The sequence below is a fragment of the Artemia franciscana genome, chromosome 6, assembly GCF_032884065.1.
Source record: "Artemia franciscana chromosome 6, ASM3288406v1, whole genome shotgun sequence".
NCBI lineage: Eukaryota > Metazoa > Arthropoda > Branchiopoda > Anostraca > Artemiidae > Artemia > Artemia franciscana.
Genome location: NC_088868.1, coordinates 5,401,652 through 5,418,781, shown reverse-complemented (window position 1 = coordinate 5,418,781; position 17,130 = coordinate 5,401,652). Strand labels below are relative to the sequence as shown.

The following is a 17,130-nucleotide window of genomic DNA, read 5'->3' as shown; positions in this document are numbered from 1 at the left end:
CGTAACGACTTACACGCGCGGGGGGGCTTGGGGGGGCGCGAATTGCCCCACCAACTAGGTGTTGGGGTGGCGCGAAGCGCCACCCCAACAGCTAGTCTTCTATATATATATATATATATATATATATATATATATATATATATATATATATATATATATATATAGTTGTCTGTGTGTGTGTGTCGAGTGACGTCATGTTTGTGTGTCAACTGACGTCATGTTTGTCGACTGACGTCATTATAAGGATTGAGCTTTATGCGTCATGAAGTTGTTTGTCGACTGACGTCATTTTTGTCAACTGATGAAATTACATACCGGGACACCAGGACACAAATGACGACCGGGACACAGGGAATATAAATGACGACCGGGAATCTCAAAGATAAATTACAGACTGGGACACCCGGACACAAATCACGACCGGGACACAGGGAATATAAATGACGACCGGGACACAGGGACACAACTACATTGGAGACCCCGGGGGCACAGGTGGGATATATAAATGATGACCGGGACACAGGGATTGTTCGAATAGAAATTACAGACCGGGACACAAATGACGACCAGGACACCGGGACACAGGGAATATAAGTGACGACCGGGACACTCAAAGAGAAATTACAAACTGGGACACCGGGACACAGGGAATATAAATGACGACCGGGACACAGGGACACATCATTATAATAATGAGGTATAGATCTGAATACGGATTGTTTTTCCCATGGAAGCTAGTATATATATAGATATTCAGCAGTGTAGATTAATGAGCGTAAAGATACGGTACTTCTTTTTCTAACATTAAAAACAATTCTAGGATTCCAGGACTATTATTTTGAGCAAAATCGCCTTCCCAACTGACTCAATTTTATCAGGGTTCCTTAAATAACTCCGGATGAATTATTCAAGGGAGGATAGACTCTAGGAGGAGCTAAGTTTTTATGTTGCTCCTTACTTTCAGTAGAAAAAACTGTTTTTTTAATTTAATTTGTGATCGTTCTTTAAATAATTATAGAAAGTTTGGCATTTCCTCCACAGGAAAATCGCTCCTCCCAAACGATTTATTCTCTATACAATCCAATCCTGATGAAAATATACCCCGGACAATTACCCTGACATCTAGAATTTTATAATGGAATTCAGGCAAATTCTTCCAATGTAAATTTTCCCCTGAAAACTTCCCTCCTCGTCAAAAGTTATTCCCGTGGAAAATCTCACCAGTGGATAATTCCACTTCGTCTCCTGAAAAATGTATGCATACGTCCCAATAAAAAATACTATACGTAAACAATGAGTGAATTTTGCAACTTAAAAGACCTTTTCCTAGGGACAGTGGAAGGGTTATGATATCCCCAAAGGCATAGTTTTTCGGGTTTTAAACTATGATGAACAAAATGGCTTTCTCAAAATTTTGATAGGATGATTTTGAGAAAAAAAGGGAGTGGGAGGAGGCCTAGTTGCCCTCAATTTTTTTTTTAATTTTCATTAGGATTCTATGACTCTTAGGGGGTGCTTCCCTCTTTTTTCAAAAATCAGGCAAATTTTCTCAGACGTGTAACCTTTGATGGGTAAGATTAAACTTAATGAAACATATAATTTTGAAATCAGCATAAATATCAAATTCTTTTGATATATCTATTGGTATCAAAATAGCATTTTTTAAGAGTTTTGGTTACTATTAAGCCGGGTTTCTCCTTACTCAGAGTTCGTTACAATGAACTGTTTGATTGAACTAATAGTTAATGTACGTGTTGTCTTCGAAAGAAAAAATAAACTAACAAACATAAAACATAAACTGATATCTTCGTATTTATTGAACTAATATGTAATGCAAGTGTTGTCTTAGAAGTAAAACATAAATTAACTCATAAACATAAAACATAAATGATTTCTTTGTATAGATTGAAGTAATATGTAATATAATGTTGTCTTAGAAGTAAAAAATATACTAAAAACAAGAATCTGAAATTAATTCTGGTCTAGTTACAAACTTAAACACTTGAAAAGTAGTTTTTGACTGAAATAATATTTAGATGGCGATACTGACTCCAATAGAACTATTCCAATCCAATATCACTATTATTCCCTAGCTTCTTAATAACAGAATAGCTTCCTTTAATAATCTAATCAAAAACAGAAACATTATTATTTCCTTATTTGTTTTAAATTGTTTTGAAACATTCAAAACAATAAATTGCATCGTTGAATAATATAAAGAAGAAACGCAATACGGAATTCCACTACAGTAACCATTAACCATTGCTATTTGGCCTCTTATTAATTCTTGGGCTCTTATTTGGACTCTTATTAATTCTGGTTCATTCCTATATTTCATTTGCCTTTTCTTGTTTTTGCATTCCTTTTTCTTCGTTAGCATTGACTATCAATGCTCTTTTTCTCTTCCATTTGTTTAGAAAACTAGAGTAAATTAAATTTACTGGAGTTACTAGGTATAATTTAATGAATTACGGTTTTCTATTGAAAACTATGGTTTGTAGAACGCATATGTTGATTTTAGATCACTGTATATGAATAAACTAGAATAAATCGAATTTAGTAGAGTCACTAGGTATAATTTGATGAATTACGGTTTTTATTGAAAAGTATGGTTTGTAGAACACATATGTTGATTTTAGATCATTGTACATGAATAAATTAGAATAAATCGAATTTACTAGAGTCACTAGGTATAATTTGAGGAATTACGGTTTTTATGGCACTTAGTATTAACCATTAATACTATGGTTATATAATTATAATTATGAAAATTAGAAAAAATGAGGTATTTTTAACTTACGAAGGAGTGATCGGATCTTAATGAAATTTGAAGTTTGGAAGAATATCGTGTCTCAGAGCTCTTATTTTGAATCCCGACTGGATCCGGTGACATTGGGGGGAATTGAGGGGGGAACCTAAAATCTCGGAAAAAGCTTAGAGTTGAGTGATCGGGATGAAACTTGGTGGGAAAATAGGCAAAAGTACTAGATACGTGATTGACTTAACCGGAACGGATCCGCTCTCTTTGGGAGAGTTAGGGGCGGGGGGTAATTCTGAAAAATTAGAAACATGGGGTATTTTTAACTTACGAAAGAGTCATCAGATCTTAATTAAATTTGTTTTTTGGAAGGATATCGTATCTCAGAGTTCTTATTTAAAATTCGGATCCGGTGACCTTGTGGGGAGTTTGGGGGGGGGGCCTAAAATCTTGGAAAACGCTTAGAGTGGAGGAATCGGGATGAAACTTGGTAGTAAAACTAATCATAAGTCCTAGATAAGTGATTGAAATAACCGGAACCGATCTGCTCTCTTTGGGGGAGTTGGGGGAGGAAGGTTAATTCTAAACAATTCAAAAAATGAGGTATTTTTAACTTACGAAGGAGTGATCGGATCTTAATGAAATTTGATGTTTAGAAGGACATCATGTCTCAAAGCTTTTACTTTAAATCCAGACCGGATCCGATTAAGGGGAAGTTGGGGGCGGAACCTAAAATCTTGGAATACGCTTAGAGTAGAGGGATCAGGATGAAACTTGGTGGGGAAAATAAGCACAAGTCCTAGATACGGGATTGACATAACTGGAACGGATCTGTTCTCTTTGGGGGAGTTGGAAGGAGGGTTAATTCTAAAAAATTTGAAAAATAGGGTATTTTTAACTTAAAAAGGAGTGATCGTATCTTAATGAAAATTCATATTTTGAAGGACCTTGAATTTCATATCTCTTATTTTAAATCCCGACCAGATCCAGTGTCATTAGGGGGGGGGGGCACCGGAAATCTTGGAAAACGCTTAAAGCGGAGAGATCAGGATGAAACTTGGTGGAAAGAATAAGCACAAGTCCAAGATAGGTGACTTACATAACCGGACTGGATCTGCTCTCTTTGGTGGAGTTGGGGGGGGGGGATTAATTTGGAAAATTAAAAAAAAATTAGGTATTTGTAACTTACGAACGGGTGACCAGATCTTAATGAAATTTGATATCTATAAAAATATTGTGCTTTAGAACTCTCATTTTAAATCTCGACCAGATCCGGTGACATTGAAGGGAGTTGTGGAGGGGGACCGGAATTCTTGGAAAACGTGAAAATCGAGGTATCTTACCAACGAGTTATCAGATCTTAATGAAATCTGATATCTAGAAGGATCTTGTGCTTTAGAACTCTCAATTTAAATCTCGACTAGATCTGGTGACATTGAAGGGAGTTGGAGGGGGAAACCAAAATTCTTGGAAAACGTGAAAATCGATGTATCTAACGAATGAGTGATCGGATGTTAATGAAACTTGATATATAGAAGAATCTTATGTCTCAGATGCTCCATTTTCAATTCGAATTGGATCCGGGGACTGATAGGGTTGGAGGGGGGAAACAGAAATCTTGGAAAACCATTAGAGTGGAGAGATTGGGATGAAACTTAATGGGAAGAATAAGCAAAAGTTATAAATACGAAATTGACATAATTGGTACAGATCAGTTCTCTTTGAGGGAGCTGGGAGTTGTTAATTTGTAAAAATCAGAAAAATTGAGGTATTTTTAACTTAAGAACGGGTGACTGGATCTTAATGAAATTTGATATTTAGAAGGAACTCATGTCTCAGAGCTTTTATTTTAAATCCCGACCTGATCTTTTAATATTGGAGGAGTTTTAGGGGGAGACCAGAAATCTTGGAAAACGCTTATAAATGTTGTAGATGCGTGATTGACGTAACTGGACTAGATCTGCTCTCTTTGGTGGAGTTAGGTGGTGAGGTTCAGTGCTTTGGTGAGTTTGGTGCTTCTGGACGTGCTATGACGTTGAAATATGGTAGGCGTGTCAGGTAGCTGCACAAATTGACTTGATAAAGTCGTTTTCCCCGATTCGACCATTTGGGGGGGGGGGTCTGAAGGGAGAGGAAAAACTAGAAAAATTTAGGTATTTTTAACTTACGACTGGGTGATCGGATCTTAATGAATTTTGATATTTAGAAGGACATCGTGACTCAGAGCTCTTATTTTAAATCTCGACCGGCATTGAATCTCTGATTTTCCTTTTAAAACAATCTATTGATTCTTATAATTTTGCCAGAGCTCATACCATATGAGCTCTTGGCTCCTCTGACCTCGTCACAAGTGCCATATGAGCTCTTAGCTCTTGTTTATTTAAAAGCATGGTTTGTAGAACATATATGTTGATTTTAGATCATTGTACATGAATAAACTAGAATAAATCGAATTTACTAGAGTCACTAGGTATAATTTGATAAATTACTTTTTTTTATTGAAAAGCACATGAATAATTAAAACGAAATTTGCTTATTAACTAACAAGCAGCAAAATAGTTTGGGCATTATTTGCCTATAATTTATTAACTAACAAGCAGAAAAATAGTATTGTTGAAGTAATAAGCAATGTAATAAAATGTATTACTTATTAATTAACAAAAAAATTCCTGGTTAAAGATACAGAAGGAGTATACAAGGAGTTGTTGTAGAAACTTTACATTCAATAGTAAATTTAATGTATGTCATGATATATGTCAGAATTTTAAAGTGTTTTTGGTAAAATTCTACTTATTCAAAACCAGTGAAATCTACTCTTTTAGCTGAAACTATTCCCAGAGAGAGAGTCAGTTACTTGCAATGAATTATTAACACTCCAATATGGATTAAAATTTGAAACTTTACTAGTTGCAATGCTATAAGCTTTAAATTTAATACTAATTATAAAAAATAATACATAAAACAATATACAATAAAATAATAATATTATTATTAATAGTACTAATAATAATATTATTATAATAATAATAATAATATAGTAATAATAAAATAATAAATAATATAAGAAAATAAAAGACAGGTCATTTGCCACAATTATTGTTGTGCACCTAGTTGCCCCAGGAATTTAGAGGGATTCTTTGGGATTAGGGGGATTTGGGGATTTAGGGGGATATATGTTTAGGGGGATTCTTGTGAAATTTTGCAATCCAGTAGATGAAAGATAGATTTTTGTCATTATAATTTATTTTAATATTAAATTTTTCTAAAAGTATATCTTCAACTAAACTATTATCCTCTCAATGAATATTTTCATGCGTGTTCTTTGTAAGTAACTCTTTTCATGAAATATCACAATAGAGTCTCTGACAAGTTACGGCACCATTATTATCAGCCTTATCATCTGGTATAATGACAAATTCATCATTTATATTAGCAATTGCTAGTTTTATGTTAGTGTTAAAAAAATTAAATCTTTATTAAGGTTGTTTGCATTAGTATATATCTTATTTCTTGCTTTATGTATAATCAAACTCTTGTTATTCTGAAAACAATCTTTATTAAATTATTTTTACACCACTTAACAACAAATAAATCCAAATCGTTATTTAAACCAATAAGAGTTAGTAATTATAGTTAAAATCATTAGCCAAATCGTTTTTGGATCATTCTTATAATTCAAATTACTAGGAAGGGTATGTTTGACATTCATCAGGTTTAAAATCCAGGTAAATTAATATCCTCTATTTGTTTAATACTAAAGCTCATAGATAAACATAATGTCTTCTTCTTAATAATAATCTTACAGAATTTTTATAAATTGACAAAAAAAATTGTATATTCTTACGAATTTATATCAGAACATACCAGTCCAAAACCATAAAATTCACATGTTTCCATTAGCCTATTTTAAATAAACTCAAATACGAAATTTTCATACGAAAACCACATTTTGTAGTAGCCAAAGAAAATCAGTAGGCTTATAAATATAGCAGCCAGTACCTTCACGGTGATGTCGCAATAACCAGGTATATACATATATATATATATATATATATATATATATATATATATATATATATATATATATATATATATATATATATATATATATATATGGGATCTATACATGGGATATATATACATGGGATCTGGGGCTTACGAGTCATGGATTTGTTATTAGTTTTCATTTGATTTGTTCTCGTTTAGTCTGAAGATGTTGTTTAGTTTGAAGTATTTATTTTTATTTATTTTTATATGAAAACCACATTTTGTAGTAGCAAAAAAAAAAAATCAGTAGGCTTATAAATTATTATAATTATCAGTAGGCTATCTTATGTTCTGAGGCTGACACACCAAGCTTTGCTCTCCATTGGCTAGAAAAGAAATAAAACTGTTTCCTTTACCATACCTTGAGCTACACTAAATGAGCTACACTGCAATCAGTGGCAACGCAATAGTGGCACGTTGCCTATAGTAAAGCCATAACGGTTCAATATTTTATATATAAAAAAAATGTCTCAGAGGTATTTCATTTGTAAGGAATGTTCGTATACACTTTGGAGGGGACTCATTCGATTGGAAATTGGAAGTTTTAGTGCCCTTTTTAAGAATCGAAAGTGATCGGAGGACAACTAGCCCCGGCTCTTTTTCCCTAATTGCATAAGATAAAAATTTTGAAATAGCCATTGTGTAAAAATAGTTAGAAGATTAAATAACAAAAACTCCGGTGTCGAAATAATCCCCCTACCCCACCCGTCGACCCAGAGGCAGGCGTTGTATTTTATGCCCTGGGGGCATATATAGTTCTTACGGAAGAGATGCTTGTGTAAACTTCAGAGAGGGTTCATTTAATTAGCAGTTCCAATGCTTCTTCAATGTCAGTCTTCATGTTCGTCATAAAAAAGAAGCCAAGGGAGTAGAATGTAGAGAAAAATTATCACTAAAAGTAATAAAAACTCTAAAACTTTAAGTATCACTAAAAGTAAACCCACCAAAACCACAAATCAAAAACCAATAAAATACAAACGAAAAAATACCCATGCAGAACGCTCACACAACGACTCTCTCGGAATATCACTTTCAGCCGATTGAATCACTAAGTCTCTTGGATGAATATTCCTTTCCTCCTCACTTTCAATGACTTCTAAGTATTTTCCAAGTATTTTTTCCAAGTTTTCACGTGTAGCTACAAGTTTAGCTCTTTCGGTCTTTTCACTCCTAGTATAAAAAAAAATCAATAAGATTTTCAATATAGCATGACAGAAAAGCATCTCAAAAGTCAATTTGTTTCTTCCTTGACGTCTCGAGGTTCTCCAGATTTGCTTTTGTATCTTGACGGATTTGAGATTCCAGTAAGGATATTTTCGATTTAAGTATTTCAATTTCTTCATCTTTTGTGGGGGGCATTTTACGTCAAAACTAATGTTATGAATAAACGCTATATTTTAACTAATTAGTATTTTCTGAGGAAATTTTATTTTATCGTGAAAATGACATCATGATATGTATTCTGGTATGATGTCTATACCAAAATGATGTCATATTCTCGACACTACAATGATGCTTACAAAATTAAAAATCGTGTCGTAATGGAAAATAATATTATGCTAAGCATTTTGTTATGAGGTATGAAAAAGCTGAAACTATATTGATGATACTAAAGTATACCCGAGAAATACCACACTATATAAAGGATATCACAGTATACTTGCATTTGACATAGAGGCTAAAAATACTGCGACTACTTCTGGGAGGGAGGGGAATATGTAATTTATGCTCTTGAAATGTGCTCATAAATAGGGCGTCACTCACATCATTAATTCTATATTCTCTAATTAATTCTAGATCAATTCTCTCTACTAATTTTTTAATACTTTTGACCTACTTGATAGTTATTTTTGGGCCAGATAATTCTAGGTTACACATTTTCAAAACAATATATATATATATATATATATATATATATATATATATATATATATATGTATGTATATATATATATATATATATGTATATATATATATATATATATATATATATATATATATATATATATATATATATATATATATATATATATATATATATATATATATATATATATATATATATATATATATATACCGACACTGGATTTATTTAATCTTTGTTATTTTGTTATTTAATCTTTTAACTATTTTTACACAATGGTTATTTCAAAATTTTTATCTTATACAATTGGGGAAAAAGAGCCACTTCCCTCCGATCACTTTCGACTCTTAAAAAGGGCAATAAAACCTCCAATTTCCAATCGAATGAGTCCCCTCCAAAGTTTATACGAACATTCCTTACAAATGAAGTACCTCTGAGACAGCCTACTGATAATTATAATAATTTATAAGCCTTCTGATTTTTTTTTTTTTTTTTTGCTGCTACAAAATGTGGTTTTCATATGAAAATAAATAAAAAAAACAAGTTTTTTAACTGAAAGTAAGGAGCGACATTAAAACTTAAAATGAACAGAAATTACTTCGTATATGAAAGGGGCTGCCTCCTCATCAACGTCCCGCTCTTTACGCTAAAGTTTTCCTCTTTCTCTCAACTCTACTTTTTAAAACTTTTTAAAAGTATTGTATCTAATTCTATGTTATATTTGAAGTGCTAATTAATATTTGAAGTGCTAAGATAGAATTAGCGCTTCAAACTAAAACATATTCAGACTAAACGAGAACAAATCGAATGAAAACTAATAACAAATCCATGACTCGTAAGCCCCAGATCCCATGTATATATATATGTATATATATATATATATATATATATATATATATATATATATATATATATATATATATATATATATATATATGTATATACCTGGTTATTGCGGCATCACCGTGAAGGTTAAGGCTGCTATATTTATAAGCCTACTGATTTTTTTTGGCTACTACAAAATGATGTGGTTTTCCTATGAAAATTTCATATTTGAGTTTATTTAAAATAGCCTAATCGAAACATGTGAATTTTATGGCTTTGGACTGGTATGTTCTGATATAAATTCATAAGAATATACAATTTTTTTCTGTCAATTTATAAAAAGTCTGTAAGATTATTATTAAGAAGAAGATATTATGTTTATCTATAAGCTTTAGTATTAAAGAAATAGAGGATATTAATTTACCTGGGTTTTAAACCTGATGAATGTGAAACATACCCTTCCTAGTAATTTGAATTATAAGAATGATCCAAAAACGATTTGGCTAATGATTTTAACTATAATTACTAACTACGATTTGGATTTAAATTTGGATTAAATAACGATTTGGATTTATTTGTTGTTAAGTGGTGTAAAAATAATTTAATAAAGATTATTTTCAGAATAAGAAGAGTTTGATTATACATAAAGCAAGAAATAAGATATATACTAATGCAAACAACCTTAATTAAGATTTAATTTATTTAACACTAACATAAAACTAGCAATTGCTAATATAAATGATGAATTTGTCATTATACCAGATGATAAGGCTGATAATAATGGTGCCGTAACTTGTCAGAGACTCTATTGTGATATTTCACGAAAGGAGTTACTTACAAAGAACACGTGTGAAAATATTCATTGAGAGGATAATAGTTTAGTTGAAGATATGGAAGATAAACTTTTAAAAAATTTAATATTAAAATAAATTATAATGACAAAATCTATCTTTCATCTACTGGATTGCAAAATTTCACAAGAATCCCCCTAAACCCCCTTTATTGCTGGGGCAACTAGGTGCACAACAAGAATTGTGACAACTGACTTGTCTTTTATTTTATTATATTATATATTATTTATTATTTTATTATTATTATATTATTATGTTATTATTATTAATATTATTAATTATTTCTATTGTTATTAATTATTATAATCATTATTAATAATAATTATTATTATATTATTAATTATTATTTTCAATTATTATTAATATTCTTATTAATACTATTAATAATAATATTATTATTTTATTGTATATTATTTTATGTATTATTTTTATAATTAGGAATAAATTTAAAGCTTATAGCATTGCAACTAGTAAAGTTTCAAATTTTAATCCATATTGGAGTGTTAATAATTCATTGCAAGTAACTGACTCTCTGGGAGTAGTTTCAGCTAAAAGAGTAGACATTCGATTTCACTGGTTTTGAATAACTAGAATTTTACCAAAAACACTTTAAAATTCTGACATACATTAAATTTACTATTGAATGTAAAGTTTCTAAACAACTCCTTGTATACTCCTTATTACAACTTGAAAATATTTTCAGCTTGGATCACGCTATTTTCCCATTTAGTATTTCATGCATGTGCAAAAGTAAATTTCATAAATATTTGAACAGTTTTTCAATTCTCAGGCTTTTTATGGGCGATAATTACCTTCGAATCCTTGGTGATAGCCTGTTTCAAGAACTAGATGGATTACAGGAGTGGTGCCTCGAAAACAACCTGTTGGAGTATCTATCCGCAGAGCTACTTCAACCACTCCGATCCCTGCAGTACCTCTGACTTGATGGCAACAGGTTCACTTTAGTCAGCTCATCAGTTTTTGCTTTTAGTTACAAGCCACAAATGTTAAACACTTTTAGGAATTATAAGCATTACTCATGGTATTATTCAATTTATAACCAGTTCGAAGCGAAAAAAGTCATGTTATCGACGGTATGTAGTCTTGTCAAAAAAATAAAATAAAACATGAAAAAATCTGACGAGTTGAGACAAATCCAAACGACAATTATTTTATTCCATTCTTTTATTATTATTTTTTTGTATTCACCCTTACTTCAGTGTTTTTTTTTGTGGATTTTATTAGAAATGATTCTCAAGTCAAGACTAGGGATCATTTTTGGAACAGGCAATCCTGGTATTATAAATATAAATTTTAATTTTCTATCTTTGTATCATTAAGTAATTAAAATACTGTTATAAATGACTCTTCACACATTTTGGAAAAATATTAATTATCTCTAAAACTTAGATAAAAAAACTATGTTTGTCAGCTTTCTGGAAAAATCAAATATTCCGTTTTTACTATGCCAAAGTCAACTTCACTTTTTAAACAAAAACTTGGCAGCATAACTCAAAATAAATTACAGAAATGTGCAATTTTGAAAAATCCTACCTTTAATATCTTTAAAACTTACGATGTCAATGTTAAATATTCAAAATATTCAGCGTTCCTTTTGGTAACTGTTTTATAATGTAAATAAATAAAAGATGTATCATCAAGACATTGTACTCGCTGTCGAACCTAAACTTTCTCAAACTGACTTTCTTGTACGACGCACAGCAATAAAAAGCCTTTACTAGCAGTTTTGTAATGGTTGTATGGTATAATGAGACAAATCTATTACTTCATTTGGAACAGGAGGTATTGGCAAGCTATAGTAGACCTCTTCCTTTTCGTCCCATCTACTAAGTCATATCTCAGTTTTTCCCAAAACCTACTTTCACCCCATACTAGCTTAGCACTTGTTTTCAAATATAGTTTCAAGTCATGATCTAAGTCTTTCATTTTTGTACTACCGACTATTATAACTATTATTTTTCGGTGACGTGCCTTGAATATATGATGCATTACAGCGTTGCGTCTCTGCCGTTCGGAGCTCAAAAAGTGTTCAGAAAGAATTAACATAATTCTTTGACTATTTTCAATACCTTGCAACATTGAATCACTGACAAACACAGTTGATGGAGTGCAGTCTCTATATTGAAGGCATAACTTTAGCCGTGACCATACTCCAAATTCGATTTTAAAGTCTGTATGACGAATGGTTCGTCCTTTGTGCTGTAAGCAACAAACGAATTGTACAATTCAGATGTCTGTTCTTGTTTTGTAAACAAGCGTATACCATACTTTGAGTGGACCCAGACACGAATATCATATCTGTACAAGCATAAAACTATGACTAGACCTACTTTGCCCGGGCAACGTGAAGTGTTGCGGCAACCATTGTCCGGTTTCGCCGGCTAAAGTGTTGTGAGAGCTACACTTTGGTTTTGTTTCTTCGCTATCGATCAGTAATCACATGATTAAAGGCTATGTCTCAGCGTTGAAAGAATAACAACAAAATACTATCGCAAGAAGGGACTAAATTGACTTTGGAGCCGGTTTATCTTTGTCCTTTTCAATCGTAGACATCGTGATGGATGAAAACTCGGAGCAATATCTTATATAATGTAATCGGTATTATAAAGCCATCCCTAACTTTTCAGGATCAAAATACCATAGATGACATTCTAATAATTATTACGAAACTATCTCATTGTTTTACATTCTCGTTTGTGCTTGTTTCTTCACTATCGGTTAAATGATGAAGTTGTCAGCCTATCGAAGTTTTTAAAACGATATATTTTAACAAGAGCCCTATCAGTTATCACATTACAAAAGGCTATTCCTCAGCGTTGAAAAAACAACAACTACAAAATAATATCGAAAGAAGGGACTAAATTGACTTTGCAGCCTGTTGAAGTTTATCCTTTTCAATCGTAGACATCGTGACGGATGAAAACTTGGAACAATATCTTATGAAAGTTCTTAAGCCGAACTGGCCAGACATGACAATAAACAACAGAGATAAAACTCTACAAAAAGAAAACTTCAAACGAGACGACGGCCAGTAGAGAGGAAAGACTAAAACAACGCGGATATGTCGCCTGTATCCAAACAAGGCGTCCTCAGCACAAGATAAAAAATTAAAAGAAAACTAATCTAAAAACAAATAAAAACCACCACCAATAATAATAAATACAATTGTCGCTACTTATCCACGTAGGCAAAAGCAGCTAATTGAGTTACTTCAATGAGAATCAAAGAGCAACTTTGATTCTTTCAAAGATTTTTGCAACTTTCAACAAGTTGCTCTTTGATTCTCATTGAAGTAACTCAAATAGCTGCTTTTCCCTACGTGGATAAGTAGCTACAATTGTATTTATTATTATTGGTGGTGGTTTTTATTTGTTTTTAGATTAGTTTTCTTTTAATTTTTTATCTTGTGCTGAGGACGCCTTGTTTGGATACAGGCGAAAAATCCGCGTTGTTTTAGCTTTTCCTCTCTACTGGCCGTCGTCTCGTTTGAAGTTTTCTTTTTGTAGAGTTTTATCTCTCTTTGTTGTTTATTAACAATATCTTATATAATCTAGTTGGTACTATAAAGCTATCCGTAACTTTTCAGAATTAAAATACCATAGGTGGCACTAATTATTACGAAGCTACCTCATTGTTTTACGTTATCGTTTGCACCAGTTGCGTAAACACTTAATTCTGTCGGATTTAAAGAGATCGAGCACAATGTGCACCAATTTGCACAAATTTCTAGCACAAAGTGAACATATTCTTACTTACAAGCCCCTCTCCCGTGATAGACATCATGTTCACCGGATAGAAATAAATGAGTACACCAACTAGCAAAAGTTGCAAACCCCTCATAGCTAAAAATGATTTAAAGATGCCCAACAGCCGATCATCACTTACAAGCTCCCTAGATGTCTTACCACTGGAACCAAATTGGTTGAACCATCAAATACACCGGAAACAAATAATAGATACACCAAATAGCAAAAGTTGAAAACCCCTCATTACTGAAGATGATGCTGAGCTAAAAGCCGTTTCTCACTCATAGTGATCCGATTCTTACTTATAAGTCCCTCTCCCGTGATAGTCATCAAGTTCACCGGAAACAAAGAAATGAATACACCAACTAGCTTAGTTGCAAACCCCTCATCGCTGATGTTGACTGTAGCCTAACAGCAGACTATTACTTACAAGTCCCTTACATGTCTTACCACTGGAAACAAATTGGTTTTACCATCAAATACACTGGAAACAAATAATAGATACACCAACTAGCAAAAATTGCTAATCCCTCATTGCCTAAGGTGACTATTACCTAACAGCCAACTTTTGCTTACAAGTCCTCTATATGTCTCACAATTTGTATTGGTCTAGATTTCGTTTCAGTGTGTACCTTACTACTGAAGTTGTCAACCCCTTGAAACTTTCAAACTGGTATACCTCACTAAGGAATTTTTGTACCAAAAACTGGATGTCATGTACTTTGATAAGCTCATCAAGAGCTATCGATTGCCATTGAAGTTGGTTTTTTTTTTTGCCATACGCCAACTTTCTAGTGTCACCACTTAGAAAGGAGCAAAGGATGAGCTCCAATTTCTTTGGCAATGAGAGAACTTTTAAAGTTTATTAGGCACATCTGATTTCTCTACCGCAATCCCAATTCCGAAAAAGCGAATGATAAATTCAGCTGAAATAACGAACAGAAATGGATAGAAACAATAGATGGGAGCACTTTCGGACCCGTGGGAAAATGCCACTTTTTTGCTTCTGTAAATTTTTCTATTTATCACTCAAAGAAGATGTATTGGCTGTGGGGCCGGGTAACTGCCGCATATACTTAACACTTCTAGATTTTAGTCCATCTTCAATTTGAAAGTGGTGCCTGCCTTCTTGCCTGCTAGAACGGAGCTTTCCACTCGAAAGCAGAAACATGCTATGATGAAACGAAAGCTTGGCTACACAACTTCAGATACTCCTCTCTGACATAGGCTATATAAAGCCACTTCACTTCGCACACCATAGGCTCTGGCTCGTGGACAAGCAAAAACTATCTTTTTTGGCCCCAGGCAAGAGTTCTGCGGAGCTTTCCAAAATGTAATGTCATATTCATCAATCCAGCCTGAGGTCCACATTTTCCGTAAAAACCGCAAAGGTTAGACCCTTACCAGTTTCCAGGAATAAGCTGAGATCGGGGACAGAGGAAAAAAAAAACGGGACAAAACCAAAGTGTTACTCTTGCAACACAATTCCACTTAATTGGTTCTCCTGTGCGAAATGTCCATCCAGTGAAAATGATAATAAGTTTTTGAATCCTAAAATTTTCAACCATTTAAAAAGGCACTAGCCCTTTTTAGAGTTCATCAAATGAACTCTTTTTGAAGTTTTTACGACAACAAATATCCATCTCAAAATTTCTATCAGATGCATTTCGGGATAATACGAGGTGTGTGTGTGTGTTGGGGTTTATCTACCCACCAATCACTTTGAATTTTAAAAGCAGCACTAAAACTTCTTATTACCAATCCAATGATACCTCTCCGAATTTTATGAGACTACCCTTCCTATATCTACCTTATATGCCCCCAGGGCATAACTTGCAACCCTTGCCTTGAGGACTCTGGGAGGGGAGGGGGCGCTCATCCTCAAAGACGTAATTTCCGGAACTTTCATTTACGCTGAACAATAATGAACAACTCAAAATCATGATTGGATATGTTTGGGAAAATGGTGGACATGGGAAGGGGGTTTGTTACCCTCCATTTACGTACGACTGTTGTGAATGGCACTAGCCCTTTTAATTTCCATTCGAATGAGTCTTTTTCGAAGTTTCCACGACAACAAATGGCCATCTCAAAATTCCCACAATATGCGTTTCGATAAAATACGAAGCGTGTTTGTGTGGGGGAGGGGGGTGTATCTGCTCTCCCATCATTCTGAATCTCAAAATGGGCACTAAGACTTCTTATTAGCAATCCAGTGAGCCCCTTCCAACGTTTATACAATCACTGTTTCTATATAAACCTTGTATGTCCCAGGACATAACATACGACCCTTGCCCTGAGGGCTGTATGGGGTTTGTTATCCTCAAATATATAATTTCTGGACCTTTCAAATACATTGAACAAAATGACTATCTCAAATTTTTTATTAGAGGAAATGGTGGGTGTGTGAAGGAAGTTTGTTGCACTCCGATCACTTTCGACTATTAAGAGGCACTAGCCCTTTTAATTTACAATCGTATGAGCCTTTTTCGAAGTTTCTACGACAACTCCTTCGATATGAAGTGCACTAGTCTAAAACAAAAAAAAATAGATGAATAATACATTGAACTCAATTCATTGAAACATTGAAAACGCATTGTGGATACAATGCGTTTTTACATTCCTGGTGCCGTAGTTACATCATTCGCAGATGACACAGCTCTTACAGTGATTGGGGAATCTGTCGAAGATCTTATAGAGATAACTAATGTAGCTTTGGAGAATTTATCTCAGTTCACAAAGAATAGTTTTCTTGCATTGAATACTGAGAAGACTAATTATATGATATTTAGTCGTATTGGTAAAGTTGTAAATAACTGTCATAGTATTCTTTTATAAGGTGTTTCCATTAGTCAGGTTTTTCAATGTAGATATCTAAGATTTTATTTTGACGTAAATTTTAGTTGGATTCATCATTGCAAAGTTTTATCTTCAAAATTGGCTCGCGGAGTCAGTATTTTAAGAAGATTTCATAATTTTTTTCCTCTACATGTCCTGAAAGCAATTTATTATTCAATTG

The 17,130-nt window shown here is 33.0% G+C and overlaps 1 protein-coding gene across 1 annotated transcript in view; it reads left to right on the top strand.

Moving 5' to 3' along the window:
• The window catches only part of LOC136027947 (protein abrupt-like), a 70,550-nt gene extending 59,189 nt beyond the window's left edge, over window positions 1-11,361 (top strand). The window contains exon 5 of the mRNA XM_065705419.1: window positions 11,135-11,361. Within this exon, the coding sequence (XP_065561491.1) occupies window positions 11,135-11,193 (59 nt within the window). The 3' untranslated portion in view covers window positions 11,194-11,361. The remainder of the gene's footprint in view (window positions 1-11,134) is intronic.
• The last annotated feature ends 5,769 nt before the right edge of the window (window positions 11,362-17,130 follow it).